This window comes from Salvelinus sp. IW2-2015, linkage group LG23 (genome assembly GCF_002910315.2).
Source record: "Salvelinus sp. IW2-2015 linkage group LG23, ASM291031v2, whole genome shotgun sequence".
Classification (NCBI taxonomy): Eukaryota; Metazoa; Chordata; class Actinopteri; order Salmoniformes; family Salmonidae; genus Salvelinus; species Salvelinus sp. IW2-2015.
Genome location: NC_036863.1, coordinates 28,230,634 through 28,250,714, shown reverse-complemented (window position 1 = coordinate 28,250,714; position 20,081 = coordinate 28,230,634). Strand labels below are relative to the sequence as shown.

Genomic DNA, 20,081 nt, shown 5'->3' with positions numbered 1-20,081 from the left:
AGAGTCTGGGCTGCATCATGTTAGCTCCACCTACTCACTGCTAGCCTCCACTGGGAGTCTGGGCTGCATCATGTTAGCTCCACCTACTCACTGCTAACCTGCACTGGGAGTCTGGGCTGCATCATGTTAGCTCCACCTACTCACTGCTAACCTGCACTGGGAGTCTGGGCTGCATCATGTTAGCTCCCCACTCATGCTGCACAAAAGTTAACACAGTTGAATAATGCGACACGGCTTGTAGAAAAATCAAAACAATGTCCATACAGATGAGAACAATGCAACAAGATACCGCCAGTAGCTTCCAGCTTTGTAAACTTTCCTTGCTAGCTTACAGCTTAAGTGAACATCAATTCACTACCCKAGTACTTTGTGATAATATGTAAACTATAACGCAAAATGTGCTGATTTCAAAGCTGATTGCCACCGAAAACTTTATTCGTTCACTTAATCGGTCTCTCCATTACGTCGTTCCATCAGCCAAAGGTTATCTATTTTCTCAGTGAACTGTCAGTGTGTGTGAAGAGGGCTGTGACAGGCCACATCCTACTTGCCTCGTGAATTACATAGCTGGTTAAAGAGACTTTTCTAAAATAAGTTATTTCTATGCTAATGTTGATCAGCACAACAAAATAAGTCCCAAATGAAAGGGAAACAGATTGTTTGTCATCTGTAGCCCCGTGAAATCTGCCAAAACRGTAATTCAGTAATTCAATGCGACCATCTCTGTCAGATGGCGCCGACAGAGATGGTTGCCTCGGTCCTTAGGTCCTTCAGGTCCTTAGGAAACTATGCAGTAATTTGTTTTTTTWATGTATTATTTCTTACATTGTTAGCCCAGAAAATCTCAAGTGTTATTACATACAGCCGGGGAAGAACTATTGGATATAAAAGCGACGTCAATTTACCAACATTATGACAAGGAATACGACTTTCCCGAAGCGGATCCTTTGTTCGGACCTCCACACTGGACGTGGGATCTTMTCTCACAGGCCGACACAAAACAAYGCGGTCTCCGCAGGGAAGGCAGACGGAGCGGCCTACTGGTCAGACTTAGAAGGCGAGCACACCATACACCGCTTCCTAGCATATTACTCGCCAATGTCCAATCTCTAGACAMCCAGCACAGTTACAATACCAGAGCTAGTGTTATGTCTTGTAAAATCCCAAGAGTCAACAGTATTGCGAGGAGCACATTTTTCTATACATGCATTTGTCTATGGAATAGCCTCCCTTGGAGATCAATATTTTGTTTTTATAGAAATAACTTGTAAACGCAGGCAAAGGTTTTCATTTGGACAAGGTTGTCTAAGTAAGAGAAACCACTACACTGTCTGCTGGTCAGTATATTTTTTTAATTTATTTAACCTTTATTTAACTAGGCAAGTCAGTTAATAACTAGTTCTTATTTACAATAACGGCCTAACCCTGCCAAACCTGGACGACACTGGGCCAATTGTGCGCCACCCTATGGGACTCCCAATCACAGCAGGATGTGATGCAGCCTGGATTCGAACCAAATCAAATCGAATACAACAGGTGTAGAGCTTACAGTGAAATGTAACTTACTTACAAGCCCTTAACCAACAATGCAGTTTTAAGAAGAAAAAAAAAGTAAGAGAGAAGAATAACAAATTATTAAAGAGAAGCAGTAAATAACAATAGCGGGGCTRTATACAGGGGGTASCGGTACAGAGTCAATGTGCGGGGGCACCGGTGTCGAGGTAATTGAAGTAATACAGTTGAAGTCGGAAGTTTACATACACCTTAGCCAAATACATTTAAACTYWGTTTTTCACAATTCCTGACATTTAATCCCAGTAAAAATTCCCTGTYTTAGGTCAGTTAGGATCACCACTTTGTTTTCAGAATGTAAAATGTCAGAATAATAATAGAGAGAATTATTTATTTTAGCTTTTGTTTCTTTCATCACATTCCCAGTGGGTCAGAAGTTTGCATGCACTCAATTAGTATTTGGGTAGAATGCCTTTTAAATTGTTTAACATGGTCAAACGTTTCGGGTAGCCTTCCACAAGCTCCACAATAAGTTGGGTGAATTTTGGCCCATTCCTTCTGACAGAGCTGGTGTAACTGAGTCAGGTTTGTAGCCTCCTTGCTCGCACACGCTTTTCAGTTCTGCCCACAATTTTCTACAGGATTGAGGTCAGGGCTTTGTGATGGCCACTCCAATACCTTGACTTTGTTGTCTTTAAGCCATTTTGCCACAACTTTGGAAGTATGTTTGGGGTCATTGACCAAGCTTTAACTTCCTGACTGAAGTCTTGAGATGTTGCTTCATATATTCCACATACTTTTCCTCCCTCATGATGCCATTCTATTTTGTGAAGTGCACCAGTCCTGCTGCAGCAAACCACCCCCACAACATGATGCTGCCACCCCCGTGCTTCACGGTTGGATGGTGTTCTTTAAGCTTGCAAGCATCCCCCTTTTCCTCCAAACACAATAATGGTCATTATGGCCAAACAGTTCCATTTTTTGTTCATCAGACCAGAGGTAATTTCTCCAAAAAGTACGATCTTTGTCCCCGTGTGCAGTTGCAAAACCGTAGTCTGGCTTTTTTGGCGGTTTTGGGGGCAGTGGCTATTTCCTTGCTCAGCGGCCTTTCAAGTTATGTCGATATAGGACAATTTTTACAGTGGATATAGATACTTTTGTACCTTTTCCTCCAGCATCTCCACAAGGTCCTTTGCTGTTGTTCTGGATTGATTTGCACTTTTCGCACAAAAGTACGTTCATCTCTAGGAGACAGAACGCGTCTCCTTCTTGAGCGGTATGACGGCTGCGTGCCCATGGTGTTTATACTTGCGTACTATTGTTTGTACAGATGAGCGTGGTACCTTCAGACGTTTGGAAATTGCCCCAAGAGAGGAACCAGACTTGTGGAGGTCTACAATTATTTTTCTGAGGTCTTGGCTGATTTCTTTTGATTTTCCATGATGTCAAGCAAAGAGGAACTGAGTTTGAAGGTAGGCCTTGAAATACATCCACAGGTACACCTCCAATTGATTCAAACAATGTCTATTAGCCTATCAGAAGCTTCTAAAGCCATGAACATAATTTTCTGTTAATTTTAAGCTTGTTTAAAGGCACAGTCAACTTAGTGTATGTGAACTTCTGACCACTGGAATTGAGATACAGTGAAATAATCTGTCTGTAAACAATTATTGGAAAAATGACTTGTGTCATGCACAAAGTAGATGTCCTGACTTGCCAAAACTATAGTTTGTTAACAAAAAATTTGTGGAGTGGTTGAAAAACTAAGTTTTAATGACTCCAACCTAAGTGTATGTAAACTTCCGACTTCAACGTGTATGTACATGTGGTAGAGTTGTTAAAGTGACTGTGTGTAGATAACAACAGCAGCAGCGTTCCAGATTGGGGGGGGGGGGGCAGCAATTCAAAAAGTCTGGGTAGCCATTCGATTAGCTGTTCAGGAGGCCTATGGCTTGGGGTAGAAGCTATTTAGGAGCCTCTTGGACATAGACTTTGCGCTCCGGTACGCTTGCCGTGCGGTAGCAGAAAGAACAGTCTATGACTAGGGTGGCTGGAGTCGGTGACAATTTTTAGGGCCTTCCTCTGACACGGCATGGTATAGAGGACCCTCTGTAGTGCCTTGCGGTCAGAGGCCGAGCAGTTGCCATACCAGGCAGTTATGCAAACCGTTAGGATGCTCTCTATGTTGCAGCTGTAAAATCTTTTGAGGACTGAGGATCATGCCAAATCTTTTCAGACTCCTGAGGGGAATTGGTTTTGTCGTGCCCTCTTCATGACTGTCTTGTTGTGCTTGGACCATGTTAGTTTGTTGGTGATATGCACAAGGAATTGAAGCTCTCAACCTGCTCCACTACAGCCGCCGCGATGAGAATCTCGGGTCCTCTTTTTCTGTAGTCCACAATCATCTCCTATGTCTTGATCACATTGAGGGAGAGGTTGTTGTCCTTCCCACCACGGTCAGGTCTCTGACCTCCTCCCTATAGCTGTCTCATCGTTGTCGGTTATCAGGCCTACCACTGTTGTGTCATCAACAAACTTAATGATGGTGTTGGAGTCATGCCTGGCCGTGCAGTCATGAGGGGACTGAGCATGCACCCTGAGGGGCCCCCATGTTGAGGCAGGGTGGCGGATGTGTTGTTTACCTTCCCTTACTACCGTGGGGGCCTGTCAGGAAGTCCCGATCCAGTTGCAGGGAAGTGATTAGTCCCAGGGTCCTTAGCTTAGTGATGAGCTTTGAGGACTAGTGGTGTGAACGCTGAGCTGTAGTCAAATAGCATTCTCACATAGGTGTTCCTTTTGTTTATAAATACAAAATAATTGACAATACAACATCATAACAGTTATGTACCAAAATAAGAAATAAAACTTTTTTTTAAAGAAGAAAAGACTAGCCTGCTGGCCTTACGGAGTCGATGGGAACAGCGCCGAGCTATTTAGGAGGGAATATCACACCTGGCACAAGTGATTGTCTCGTTCTGTTTTTCCTGCTGAGGGGTGCCCTGTAACCTGCGCCAAAGGGGTAGTTCAAAGTCCAGGTACAGGGGGTGGCTTGGGTCTAAAATGATGATTTTTTAGCCTTACGGAGGGCCCTGACCTTAAAGATCTCATCCAGGCCTGTCTGTTTGACTCCAAGTACCTTGCTTGCTGTGGTAATAATCCTTCTCAGCATATTTCTCTGGCTGACAGTGGCATTGCCAAACCAAAAACAATACAAAAGTTAAAATACTCTCAATAAATATTTGTAAAACAGAGTCAATATAGTACAGTCTACATTAAAAGATCCCAACTTTTTGAGAAAGTACAGTCTCTGTTGGCTTTTTTGTAGATCAGGTCTGTACATTTACTCCACTGAACTTATGTCCAAAAGGACACCCAGATATTTATATTCCTCTACAATTTCTATATTCTGACCTCTGATAGATGTTGCAGAGGTAGGTGTTGTACGCTTCTGAAGTCTATGCACATCTCTTTGGTCTTGTTGGTATTGAGACCAATGTGATTCCTCATACCACTCTACATCAACATCTAGGACCGGCACGATGTTCTCGTCATCATGCAACAGGCTGATCAAGGCAGTGTCATCAGCGAACTTAACGAGGTGTCTGTCAGTATGGGAACTAGTACAACTATTAGTGTACAAGATGTACAGAAGTGGGGACAAAACACATCCTGAGGAGAGCCTGTGTTGGTATTGCGTATATCCGACACGTGGGGACCTATTTTGACTCGCTGTGAGCGTTGGCTCAGGAAGTCCAACAGCCACAAAACCAGCCCCCATCTAAGGAGAAGTCCCGAATGAGTCTCTGTGCAGAATGTAAGGCTGGATTGTGTTGAAGGCAGAAGAAAGTCAACAACAGAACCCTGACATGGGATTTGGCACCCTCTAGATGTCTATAGACCATGTTAAGAAGGGAAGAATGGCATCATCATCTCCTCTGCTAGGCTGATATGCAAACTGAAATGGGTCGAGGAGCTTCTGGGTGAGCTGAGAAATATGACTTCTCACATTTTCTCAAGGCATTTCATTACTAAGGATGTCAGGCGACAGGGCGTAGTCATTCAGCACAGAGGGATTAGATGCTTTAGAATTGGTATAATTATTGATTTTTTCCACAATACTGGAAGTGTTGCTGGTTGAGGAGATTGAAAATGTCTGTAAAACACCAGCAGTTGTTCAGCACAGTGCTTTAACAATGTCCACTTATTTGTATGTGTTACATCCCCTGAACAACTTTAGAAACATCAGACTGTTGTGACACACAACGTCTGTCTCCACATTTGTAATGATGCTTCCATTTGTTTTACCTCCGACACGAAGTTGTCTGATTCAAATCTTGAGAAGAAAACATTCAGTTCATTAGCCATGTTCTGGCCCTCATATCCCCCAAGGTCAGCACTGGTTTTCCCCCTGCCTATATGGGGGGCACTAGCCATGGATTTAATCCCTTGCCAGGCCACCCTTGCGTTTCCTGAGGAGAGGGTCCCCTCCACCCTTTGCTTGTATGCCTCCTTGTCCACCAGTATCTGTCTTTTGATCTCACGTTGTACATCTCTTAAAGCCTGTCTATCACCCCCAGCATAAACTGCCTTCTTCCTGTCAAGTAGTGATTTTAGATGTTTTGATACCCAAGCCTTGTTGTTAGGGAAGATTTTACAGGTCTTAGTAGGCACAACTGACTCAACACAGAAGTTTACATAGTCTGAAATAACATCTGTGAGTTCATCAAGATCAGAGCTGCTGTCCTCAAATACCTCCCACCTTGTACAGTCAAAACACCCCTGGAGACAAGTGATACTGTTGTCATTCCAGATCTGGACAGTTTGAACTGTGGGTTTCTCCCTCTCCAGGAGCCGACAGTAGGTTGGCCTGAGGTAGACCACATTGTGGTCTGATGTCCCCAGGGGAGGTCTGGTGGTGGCAGAGAACGCCTTTGGTATTGTCCTATAGAACAAGTCAAGAGTCCTATTTTTTCCTAGTGTGACATTTCACATACTAGTGGTATGTGTGCAGGATGTTGTGCAAGGTACAGTTGTTAAAATCCCCTAAAATAAATTTGGGTGCGTCGGGGGAGATGGATTCCAGTTTCTGTGACAGATTATAAATAATCTCTGATGCCTTTGTTATATTAGCTTTAGGTTGAATGTACACAACGGTAACAAACAATTGGGGGAACTCACGGGACAGATAGTAAGGTCGCAGTGACACAGAAAGCAGTTCAATGTCGGGGGTACAGAGTCTCTCTCTTACCAGGATCGATTTACACCACTGGTCCCTGACAAGCAGGCAGACGCCCCCGCCGTGATGTTCCCTGTGACGGTCAGATCACGGTCCGCTCTGACCAGAGTGAAGCCGGCCGGCTCCACTTCTCTGTCCGGGACTCTGTCATCCAGCCAAGTCTCAGTAAATGCCAGCAAASAGGCCTCCCGATATTCGTGTTGGAAGCGCAGATTCGCTGACAACTCATCCGCTTTCCCCCTCAGTGACCTGGCATTAATCAGCAAGGTGGTGGGTAAGGGAAGTTTGTTCTTTTTTTTTTTTTAAGTCTTTGTCTGATTCCCCCGCGTTTTCCACGTTTGCATTTGGGTTTGTAATCCACTCGCAGACAATCAGGTATTAGATGGGCCATTGGGATATCCAACGTGTTTGTATTTGAGTTGCATTGTAGTAAGAACTCYCTGCTGTATTGGATTCCGCTGCCAGCAGCGTTTTCATAATTAGTCCGTTCATAGCGGGTATGTACACGATCAACAAGATCAGTCCAAAACCCCACCACTGTAAATCCATGTTTGGCGGATTGTTTGTAAGCTAAGTGTACAAATTAAAAACATAAAATAACGCCACACCAAACATCACACACACTGCAGGTCGCAACAGAGCCGCGCCCCTACCCTGTCCCTACGCGTCGGTAKTCATTTAAGCAGGTTACCTTAGTGTTCTTGGGCACAGGGATTATGGTGGTCTGCTTGAAACATGTTGTTATTACAGACTCAGACAGGGAGAGGTTGAAAATGTCAGTGAAGATACTTGCCAGTTGGTCAGCACATGCTCAGAGTACACATCCTGCTAATCCGTCTGGCCCTGCGGCCTTGTGAATGTTGACCTGTTTAAAGGTCTTACTCACATCGGCTGCGGAGAGCGTGTTCACACAGTCGTACGGAACAGCTGATGCTCTCATGCATGTTTCAGTGTTACTTGCCTCGAAGCGAGCATAGAAATACTTTAGCTCGTCTGGTAGGCTCGTGTCACTGGGCAGCTCTCGGCTGTGCTTCCCTTTGTAGTCTGTAATAGTTTGCAAGCCCTGCCACATCCGACGAGCATCGGAGCCAGTGTAGTACGATTCGATCWTAGTCCTGTATTGAYGCTTTGCCTGTTTGATGGTTCGTCGGAGGGCATAGYGGGATTTCTTATARGCTTCCGGGTTAGAGTCCCGCCCCTTGAAAGCGGCATCCCGCCCCTTGAAAGCGGCAGCTCTACCCTTTAGCTCAGTGCGAATGTTGCCTGGAAGATATTCCAGTCTGTGCTAGCAAAACAGTCCTGTAGTTTAGCATCTGCTTCATCTGACCACTTTTTTATAGACCGAGTCACTGGTGCTTCCTGCTTTCATTTTTGCTTGTAAGCAGGAATCAGGAGGATAGAATTATGGTCAGATTTGCCAAATGGAGGGAGAGGGAGAGCTTTGTACGCGTCTCTGTGTGTGGAGTAAAGGTGGTCTAAAATTATTTTCCCTCTGGTTGCACATTTAACATGTTGATAGAAATGAGGTGARACTGATTTTAGTTTCCCTGCATTAAAGTCCCCGGCCTCTAGGAGCGCCACCTCTGGATGAGTGTTTTCCTGTTTGCTTATGGCGGTATACAGCTCATTGAGTGCGGTTTTAGTGCCAGCGTCGGTTTGTTGTGGTATGTAGACAGCTACAAAAAATACAGATGAAAACTCTCTAGGTAGATAGCGTGGTCTACAGCTTATCATGAGATACTCTACTTCAGGCGAGCAAAACTTCGAGACTTCCTTGGATATTGTGCACCAGTTGTTGTTTACATTAATGCATAGGCCCCTGCCCCGTGTCTTACCAGAGGCTGCAGTTCTGTCCTGCCGATAGAGTGTATAACCCTCCATCTGTATGTTCTTAATGTCGTCGTTTAGCCACGACTCGGTGAAACATAAGATATTACAGTTTTTAATGTCCCGTTGGTAGGATAAACGTGCTTTCAGTTCATCCCATTTATTTTCCAGCGATTTGAATGTTAAGTAGCAGGACAGAAGGCGTGGGCAGATTAGCTACTCGTCGCCTCCTCAGAAGACACCCTGATCTCTTTCTACTAAATCTGCATTTCCTTCTCCAGCGAATAACGGGGATCTGGGCCTGGTCGGGTGTCTGTATTATATCCCTCTCGTTCGACTCATTGAAGAAGAACTCTTTGTCCAGTTTGAGGTGAGCCATCGCAGTTCTGATGTCCAGAAGCTCTTTCCGGTCATAAGAAACGGTAGCAGCAACATTATGTACAAAACAAGTTACGAACATCGAACAAAATAGCCGGCACCATACTATTTAAGGGTGCTATTGAACCAGGGACTACAGGGACTGACGCCTCTTGCAATGAGATGCAGTGCCTTAGACCGCTGCGCCACTCGGGAGCCTTTTAAGGACGCAATGTGAAATGAATATGGTTGATTCTTAAGGTTTGGGAAAAGTGCAGTGAATAGTGACACTTTCTAGGATATCAATATCAATGAATGTATTTATGTTTGTTTGTAATTTTGTCTTGACTTTTAATCATATGTGTTTTTACCATTGAGGACCATTTTGGAAACAAGCCTTTTAATTCATACTTTTAATTGATATCCTCAGGGTCCACATTGTACATTTTGTTGTATATGTCTAYCCAAAATAAATTATATTTAATTTAAGGGATGTCTTTGAAACATTTTAACGTAAACAATTTCAAATGTAATGATATTGAACTCAAAAGATGCCCAACGATTGAACAGAGCAGTAGCTGAGTTTATCTGTCTGGATCAAGTGCCGTTCTGTGACTGGCTAATATACCTTGTATTTTYTTCAGTGGTATTGGGTATCGTGATACTAAACCTGATATCGGTACAAAGTCARAATTCTGGTATCGTGACCACATAAAATTTTGCCTTGGGGCGTAGAGAATTTTTTGTTCAATTTTAAAGCAAGTTTGCTGCTATTCTAGATAATTTTGCCATTGGCCAAAAATAAGATTTAGCAATTTTATAACACATTTCTACTAAATTTGCCATGGGGTGGAAAGAAAAATGTGCAGTTTTACAGCGAATTTGCTGCAATTCTACACATTTTAGATTTTTCCATGACTTATGTCATGTTAATATGATATCTGATTGAGAGTGAAAACAAACAGTGACTGACATAAAAAGAGAAACTGCTGATGCACAACCAAATTTCGAAATTGCACCTTGTGTATTCTTCTATTCTAACCCTCAACAGTAAGTTGAGAACCCGGCTGAGTTCCCCCATCCCTGCACAACAGTATGCCTAACAACAGGACTGAGATGTCCATTTGCTGATTATGGGTTTCTTGTTACACTATATATACAAAAGTATGTGGACACCCCATCAAAAAATCTGAAGGAAGTTTGTTCTGAAGTGTCTGTGCTATATCTGAGAGATACAGTGAGAGATAGATAGATACAGAGAGATACAGTATGAGATACAGATATACATTGAGAGATACAGAGATACAGTATGTTGATCACTTGTCCACTGTCTTTTGTGCAATGGTACTTTTATAAATGGTCTTTCTAGACAAAAATTTTAACACCTGGTATTTTCCAATACACTTTGGCATATCAAATGCTGTGGTTGTTTGACAATGGTATTTCCCTCCACACCCCCAGGAATCCAAAAAGCACCTGGCTGGCCTGGGCTCCCTGGGACTGGGCAACCTCATCACAGAGATCACTGCTAGTGAGGAGGACGATCTGGACGAGGATGGAGACACAGGTGGCACAGACTCAGAGGGTAAGAGTAAGGCTGTGGGTGGGGTAGTTCCTAGCCCTACAGAGCTCTCTGTCATGTACAGTGCCTTCAGAAAGTATTCATACACCTTGACTTATTCCACATTTTGTTGTGTAACCGCCAAMATCGTTTTTTTTCTCTCACCATCTACACACAATACCCAATAATGACAAAGTGAAAACCTGTTTTTAGAAATGTTTGCTAATTTATTGAGAATGAAATACAGAAGTATCTAATTAACATTGGTATTCATACCCCTGAGTCAATACTTCGAAGAAGCAACTTTGGCAGAGATTACAACTGTGAGTCTTTCTGTGTCTCTCTTAAGGGCTTTCCACACCTGGATTGTGCAACATTTTCCCATTTATTGTTTTCAGAATTCTTCAAGCTCTGCCAAATTGGTTGTTGATCATTGCTAGATAAATATTTTCAGATCTTGCCATAGATTTTCAAGTACATTTAAGTCAAAACTGTACCTCGGCCACTCACTGTCTTCTTTGTAAGCAACTCCAGTGTAGATTTTGCCTTGTGTTTTAGGTTATTGTCCTGCTGAAAGGYGAATTAATCTCCCAGTGTCTGGTGGAAAGCAGACTGAACCATGTTTTCCTCTAGGATTCCGTTTCTATTTTAAAAAACTCCCCAGTCCTAACGATTACAAGCAAACCCATAACATGATGCAGCCACCACTATGATTGGAAATATGGAGAGTGGTAATGTCTCAGTAATGTGTTGTTGGATTTGCCTCAGACATCACACGTTGYATTCAGGACAAAAAGTTAATTGCTTTGCCACATTTTTTGCAGTATTACTTTAGTTCATTGTTGCAAACAGGAGTCAGGTTTTGGAATATTTTTTATTCTGTACAGGCTTCTTTCTTTTCACTCTGTCAATTAGATKAGTATTGTGGCGTAACTACAATGTTGTAATGTCCATCCTTAGTTTTCTCCTATCACAGCCATTAAACTCTGTAACTGTTTTAAAGTCACCATTGGCCTCGTGGTGAAATCCCCGAGTGGTTTCCTTCCTCTCTGGCAACTGAGGTTAGGAAGGATGCCTGTATCTTTGTAGTGTAATTAATAACTTCACCATGCCCAAAGGGATATTCAATGTCTGCTTTTCTTTTTACCCATCTACCAATAGGTGCCCTTCTTTGCATGGCATTGGAAATCCTCCCTGGTCTTTGTGGTTGTATCTGTGTTTAAAATTCACTGCTCAACTGAGGGACCTTACAGATAATTTTATGTGTGTGGTACAGAGATGAGGTAGTCATTAAGAAATCATGTTAAACACTATTATGCAACTTATTATATGACTTGTTAAGCCCATTCTTTACTCATGAACGTATTTATGCTTGCCGTAACAAAGAGGTTGAATGCTTATTGACTTTTCAAACATAGTGACATTATGGGGTATTGTGTTTAGGCCAGTGACACAACATCTCAATTTAATCCATGTTACATTTAGGCTGTAACACAACAAAATGTGGTAAAAGTCTAGGAGTCTGAATACTTTCTGAAGGTACTCTGTACAGGATTACAGGTAATAACCGTAAGTACAGTTATTTTAACAGTAACCTTCTGTTTTAGGGCATGGGGGGGCATCTAAAAATTAGGATTTCATTATTTCTTGGGTGGGCACTGCTCTGCAATGCAAACGACAACCTCCTAATCAGAACCGTCTACCGATTACGGATCTACATGTGAAAAGTGTCGCCAAACAGGCACAGGTATGGGCGGCAAATAACTTGCAAGGTGGGTATATGTTGTAAGACCAGACCAGAGTTCCACTCAGGTCAAAACTGGGCTAGGGAAGTTCTGTGGCTGGGAACTGTCATTTAACTGGCTCAACATGAACAGTCAATATGCTCCTTAGTTGTGTTTGTAAGTTGTATGTCTGTAAATGCTGTGATAAATGAGTGACGGTTTCATGTCCTGTTTCTTATGCAGGCTGGGTGAAGAACGATGCCGATGCAGTTGATTATTCTGACATCAACGAGGTGGCTGAAGATGAGACTAAGAAGTATCGTCAGGCCATGGGCAGCCTGCAGCCTACGAGGAGAACAGGTGCAGTAATACGCATGCAACTAGTCACATATAATGAGTATACAAAACATTAAGAACACCTGCTGTTACATATGTACAGTTGAAGTCGGAAGTTTACATACACTTAGGTTGGAGTCATTAAAACTTGTTTTTCAACCACTCCACACATTTCTTGTTAACAAACTATAGTTTTGGCAAGTCGGTTACTACATCTACCTTATGCATGACACAAGTAATTTTTCCAACAATTGTTTACAGACAGATTATTTCACTTATAATTCACTGTATCACAATTCCAGTGGGTCAGAAGTTTACATACTCTAAGTTGACTGTGCCTTTAAACAGCTTGGAAAATTCCAGAAGATGATGTCATGGCTTTAGAAGCTTTTGATAGGCTAATTGACATCATTTGAGTCGGGAAATTGGGACATTTCAAAAGAATGGGAAATTTCAAAAGAAATTATTGTAGACCTCCACAAGTCTGGTTCATCCTTGTGAGCAATTTCCAAACGCCTGAAGGTACCACGTTCATCTGTACAAACAATAGTACGCAAGTAAAAACACCATGGAACCTGTCTCTTATACACATCTAGATGTGTATAAGAGACAGGAAGAAGCCACTGCTCCAAAACCGCCATAAAAAAAAAAGCCAGACTACGGTTTGCAACTGCACATGGGGACAAAGATCGTACTTTTTGGAGAAATGTCCTCTGGTCTGATGAAACAAAAATAGAAATGTTTTGCCATCATGACCATCGTTATGTTTGGAGGAAAAAGGGGGATGCTTGCAAGCTGAAGAACACCATCCCAACCGTGAAGCACGGTGCTGTCTCTTATACACATCTAGATGTGTATAAGAGACAGGAAGAACACCATCCCAACCGTGAAGCACGGGGGTGGCAGCATCATGTTGTGGGGGTGCTTTGCTGCAGGAGGGACTGGTGAACTTCACAAAATAGATGGCATCATGAGGGAGGAAAATTATGTGGATATATTGAAGCAACATCTCAAGACATCAGTCAGGAAGTTAAAGCTTGGTTGCAAATGGGTCTTCCAAATGGACAATGACCCCAAGCATACTTCCAAAGTTGTGGCAAAATGGCTTAAGGACCACAAAGTCAAGGTATTGGAGTGGCCATCACAAAGCCCTGACCTCAATCCTATAGAAAATATGTGGGCAGAACTGAAAAAGTGTGTGCGAGAAGGAGGCCTACAAACCTGACTCACTTACACCAGCTCTGTCAGGAGGAATGGGCCAAAATTCACCGAACTTATTGTGGGAAGCTTGTGGATGGCTACCTGAAACATTTGACCCAAGTTAAACAATTTAAAGACAATGCTACTAAATACTAATTGAGTGTATGTAAACTTCTGAGCCACTGGGAATGTGATGAAAGAAATAAAAGCTGAAATAAATCATTCTCTACTGTTATTCTGACATTTCACATTCCTAAAATAAAGTGGTGATCCTAACTGACCTAAGTCAGATAATTTTTACTAGGATTAAATGTCAGGAATTGTGAAAATCTGAGTTTAAACGCATTTGGTTAAGGTGTATGTAAACTTCCGACTTCAACTGTATATACTATACACAGACCTCTAGGAGTGCTTTTACCCTAGGTTACCATAACAGATAAATGAAGCTTATTTAATTTCCYCCATCGTCATCAGAGACTTTGCACAGTCGGTAACTGGATACTTTTTTTTATCTCCGTCTCTGTCTCAGATGATGAGGATGACTATGATGCGGATTGTGAGGATATTGATGCCAAGCTTATGCCTCCTCCACCTCCTCCATGTTTCTCCACGCCTGGTGGCAAGAAAGACGACTCCTCTCCCACGGCTGCAAGTGGTAAGGATCAGATAAGGAAAAGCCTAAGGGTGGCGGTCAACTGTAATTAATTTTGTCTTTGATCAATCTAGTGCCGGTGAAAATATACTTTGTTCTTGTACTGTACAAGCATAATTCTTCATAATCTGTTAAAAAGTAAACATGGATATTGATGTATTTAATGTCAAGAATACATGCTAGTAAGTTAGCACTCATCAGAGGGGCTCTAACCCCAGTGTATGCTATTATGTTGTCCACAGTTGGGGATGAAGGAGATGGGATCATCCTGCCCTCCATCATCGCTCCTTCCTCTCTGRTAGACAAAGTGGACTTCAGCAGTTCCTCAGACTCTGAATCGGAGACAGACCGGCCCTCTGCAGGCCCTGGGTCAGGGGGTTCTCCAGCCTGCCTCAGCTTGCCCCTGGCTGGCATCATGCAGAAGGATGCTGCCAAAGCCCTGCCTGGCGTCACACAGCTCTTCCCAGAGTTCAGGCCTGGAAGGGTGAGCTGTCCTTTTTGGAAACATTATATAGTACGCCACATAACAGAGAGTTGTGATTGGATGATTAAAACCTTTCAAAATGAATACCTATCCACTCCTCTGAATCCCTCCAGGTGCTGCGGTTCCTTCGACTGTTTGGCCCTGGGAAGAACATGCCGTCGGTGTGGCGGAGCGCACGAAGAAAGAGGAAGAGGAAGCACCGCGACCCYCAGCCAGGGACACCCCCACCAGAGGGCGCTGAGCCCATGGAGCAGCAGGGACCAGAGAAGAAGTCTGGCTGGGACTATGAATACGCCCCACCTCCACCCCCAGAACAGTGCCTGTCTGACGACGAGGTCAGTGTGCAACAACAATGGTCTTAGTCAAAGATATGTAGGACTGTGAAAACTTGTTTGAAATCCCTTTGAAACTGTGTGGTTATTTACCAGTATAGTTTATCACAGCTAATTTATGAGAGTTTACTAGGTTTAGTAATGTGATTCAGTCTCAGTATAATTCTGTATGGGATCTTTCTCCTTACAAAAGGAAATGGACAAAAGTGATTGCTATAAGATATTCTTCAATAGTTAATTCCTTGAAACTCTGTCCCCAGATCACCATGATGGCCCCAATAGAGTCCAAGTTCTCCCAGACCTCTGGAGACGGGGACAAGGTGACAGAGTCCAGGCCCAAGGTGGCAGAGTGGCGCTACGGTCCGGCCCAGCTCTGGTACGACATGATGGGGGTCCCTGACGATGGCAGTGGCTTCCACTACGGCTTCAAACTGAAGGAGGAGGAGGACGATGAACAGGAGAAACGGGAGAGGCCAGAACCACCGCCACCTTTACAACATCCCAAAGAGGTTAGCACCCATACACTACACTGACGCTTTAGGATTAGATATCATGGAGTTCCTTAAAGGGGCATTCAGCAGTTGAAACAATAACAAAGCGCTCTCCCACCACTGTTTTGGTAAAAAGCTGAGGGATGGGGCTTGAGAAATCKAACCACTCTTGATAACTTTAACCATGTAGTGAGGCTATACAGTGTGTGTTTACAAACATATTACTTTGTTTACAAACATTGGAGTAAAACAATCGTATATTTTGGGTTCTGGGGGAGTACGACTGTTGAACTAAGCTAATGAGGCATTAATAAGTTATATTCTTCAAGAATCAATGGGTACATATCATTMATTTATAAGTCCACAAATGGATGTAGCAACTGCAGATTGCCCCTTTTTAAGAATCAATCACCCATTTCTAGCAGATTTGTCTGCGAAGAGACAGAAGCATTAGATCATTTGTTTTGGTACTGTCCATATGTAGCTTGTTTTAGGTCGCAGGTTCAGGAATGGCTGAAGAATTGCAACAATTACCTGGAGCTAACTCTGGAAATAGCTGTAATGTAATTATACTCTTAGCAAAAATCTTTATCTTAAATTTACAATCTGTAGAAACTATGAGACTGGAAAGGTTCAGAACTTTTGTTAAACAGCACAGTTGAAAAATATATGACAAATATAAATCAAAACTGGATGGTGTTCAAAGATAGATGGGAGGGGTTGAGGGTAGCTGAAGGATGGGACTAATAACAAACAAAAGATAACTATTGTAAAATATACTGTGTCTGTAAAATGTACAGTATATAGTATGTATAAGCTGGAAGTAGAAGCCTAAGGGTTATTGTCCTTAAGTTTACTCCAATTAGGAGACGGGTGGTAGGGTTAGGTGAAAAAATAAAGGAAAATATATTTTAAAATATATACAGTACCAGTCAAAATGTTGGACACATCTACTCATTTGCTGGTTAAGTGTGCCTTGAATTCAAAATAGATATCTGACAGTGTCACCAGCAAAGCACCCCCACACCATCACACCACCGCCTCCATGCTTCACGGTGGGAACCACACATGCGTAGATCATCCGTTCACCTTCTCTGCGTATCACAAAGACACGGCGGTTGGAACCAAAAATCTAATTTGGACACATTTCCACCGGTCTAATGTCCATTGCTTGTGTGTCTTGGCCCAAGCAAGTCTCTTCTTCTTATTGGTGTCCTTTAGTAGTGGTTTCTTTGCAGCAGTTCGACCATGAAGGCCCGATTCACCCAGTCTCCTCTGAACAGTTTACATTTACATTTACATTTAAGTCATTTAGCAGACGCTCTTATCCAGAGCGACTTACAGTTGATGTTGAGATGTGTCTGTTACATGAACTCTGTGAAGCATTTATTTGGGCTGCAATTTCTGAGGGGCAGTTAACTCTAATGAACTTATCTTCTGCAGCAGGAGGTAACTCTGGGTCTTCCTTTCCTGTGGCGGTCCTCATGAGATCGTTTCATCATAGCGCTTGATGTTTTGCGACTGCACTTGAAGAAACTTTCAAAGTTCTTGAAATTTCCGGATTGACTGACCTTCATGTCTTAAAGTAATGATGGACTGTCGTTTCTCTTTTTGCTTATTTGACCTGTTCTTGCCCTAATATGGACATGGTCTTTTTACCAGATAGGGCTATTCTTCTGTATACCCACCCTACCTCATCACAACACAACATGATTGATCAAACGCATTAAGAAGGAAAGAAATTCCACAAATATACTTTTAACAAGGCACACCTGTTAATTGAAATGCATTCCAGGTGACTACCTCATGAAGCTGATTGAGAGAACGCCAAGAGTGTACAAAGCTGTCATCAAGGCAAAGGGTGGCTTTGCTGACTACATGATTCCATATTTTAAAGGTTTTATTTTTTTTATATAACCATTATTTAACTAGGCAAGTCATGTGCTATTTCATAGTTTTGATGTCTTCATTATTATTCTATAATCTAGAAAATAGTAAAAATAAAGAAAAACCCTGGAATGTAGGTGTCTCACCCAAATTTTGACTGGTACTATATACAGATGAAAGTTTACATACACCTTAGCCAAATACATTTAAACTCAGTTTTTCACAATTCCAGACATTTTAATCCTAGTAAATACCCTGTCTTAGGTCAATTAGGATCACCACTTTATTTTAAGACTGTGAAATGTCAGAATAATAGTAGAGAGAGTGATTATTTCAGCTTTAATTATTTCATCAACATTCCCAGTGGGTCAGAAGTTTACGTACACTCAATTAGTATTTGGTAGCATTGCCCTTTAAATTGTTGAACTTGGGTCAAATGTTTCAGGTAGCCTTCCACAAGCTTCCACAATAAGTTGGGTGAATTTTGGCCCATTCCACATGACAGAGCTGGTGTCACTGAGAGTCGAGTTTGTAGGCCTCCTTGCTCTCACACGCTTTTTCAATTCTGGCCCACAAATTTTCTATAGGATTGAGGTCAAGGGCTTTGTGATGGGCACTCCAAACCTTGACTTGTTGTCCTTAAGCCATTTTGCCACAACTTGGAAGTATGCTTGGTTTCATTGTCCATATTGGAAGACCCATTTGCGACCAAAGCTTTAACTTCCTGACTGATGTCTTGAGATGTTGCTTCAATATATCCACATAATTTTCCTCCCTCATGATGCCATCATTTTGTGAAGTGACACAAGTCCCTCCTGCAGCAAAGCACCCCCACAACATGAGTTGCCACCCCGTGCTTCACGGTTGGGATGGTGTTCTTCAGCTGCAAGCCGTCCCTCTTTTTCCTCCAAACATAACGATGGTCTTTACGGCCAAACAGTTCCATTTTTGTTTCAATCAAGACCAGTCATTTCTCCAAAAAGTACGATCTTTGTCCCCATGTGCAGTTGCAAACTGTAGTCTGGCTTTTTTATGGTGGTTTTGGAGCAGTGGCTTCTTCCTTGCAAGCGGCCTTTTCAGTTGTGTCGATATGAACTCGTTTTACAGTGGGTATAGATACTTTTGTACCTGTTTTCTTCCAGCATCTTCACAAGGTCCTTTGCTGTTGTTCTGGGATTGATTTGCACATTTTCGCACCAAAGTACGTTCATTTAGGAGACAGAATGCGTCTCCTTCCTGAGCAGTATGACGGCTGCGTGGTTCCAAGGTGTTTATACTTACGTACTATTGTTTGTACAGATGAACGTGGTACCTTCAGGCATTTGAAAATTCCCCCAAGGAAGAAACTAGATGAACCAATCATTTTTCTGAGGTCTTGGCTGATTTATTTTTTTGATTTTCCATGATGTCAAGCAAAAGAGGCATTGATTTTGAAGGTAGGCCTTGAAATACATCCACAGGTACACCTCCAATTGACTCAAATGATGTCAATTAGCCTATCAGAAGCTTCTAAAGCCATGCCATCATTTTCTGGAATTTTCTACTTGTGTATGTAAACTTCTGACCTACTGGAATTGTGATACAGTGAAATAATCTGTCTGTAAAACAATTGTTGGAAAAATTAACTTGTGTCATGCACAAAGTAGATGTCCTAACGATTGCCAAAAATATAGTTGAATTGTTAACAAGAAATTTGTGGAGTGGCTGAAAACAAGTCTTAATGACTCCATCCTAAGTGTATGTAAACTTCCGACTTCCAACTGTATATTTACAAAAAAAAGGGGGATTGGAAATGATGCAGACAATTACATTGATGGAATTTACAATATTAAAGCTGATCTACCCCCCCAATTTTTTTAACAATTTAGAAGAGAACAGACAACATGATTTAAAGACTTATGTTATTTTGTGTGTATTTCTGTMTTTTTCTGTCTAGGAGGGCAGTGGTGACGAAAAGGACAAACAGGCCCTGGAGAATGAGCTCTTCCTGATGGTCACCCAGCTTCAGTGGGAGGACGACATMATTTGGAACGGAGAGGACGTGAAACACAAGGGCACTAAGACCCAGCGAGCCAGYCTGGCAGGGTGGCTGCCTTCCAGCATGACCCGCAACGCCAATGCCTACAACGCACAGCAGGGTGAGAGACCCACTCACTCCAGTACCAATTAACAGACTGACCTGCATAATGGAGATTCSTACCTCATTGATATCCTATCACCAAAGCATAAACCCCAATTGTCCAGGGGACATAGGACAAAAGTGGCAAATATAAACTGTTATAACTGTTGTGTATTTGTCTGCTTTGGGTTATCTAGGTATTCATGATGTCTATCTACACTCTACAGGTCTGAGTAGGAGTAACTCTCAGCTGGTGCCCCCCACTCCTCCACCCATGCCCAAAGCCCCTTCCATCGGCTCTGGCTCCAAGAGGGACAAACACCACCACGACCATCATGGTACTATGAGGCTATTTTACCTGGC

At 42.6% G+C, this 20,081-nt stretch overlaps 1 protein-coding gene across 1 annotated transcript in view; it reads left to right on the top strand.

The window, feature by feature from the left end:
• Positions 1-20,081, top strand: part of LOC111950295 (transcription initiation factor TFIID subunit 1-like) — a 54,940-nt gene that overhangs the window by 2,802 nt on the left and 32,057 nt on the right. The window contains 8 exon segments of the mRNA XM_070434475.1: positions 10,394-10,517; positions 12,461-12,577; positions 14,283-14,408; positions 14,648-14,889; positions 15,003-15,224; positions 15,482-15,730; positions 19,536-19,737; positions 19,946-20,056. Coding sequence (XP_070290576.1) covers positions 10,394-10,517; positions 12,461-12,577; positions 14,283-14,408; positions 14,648-14,889; positions 15,003-15,224; positions 15,482-15,730; positions 19,536-19,737; positions 19,946-20,056 — 1,393 coding nt within the window.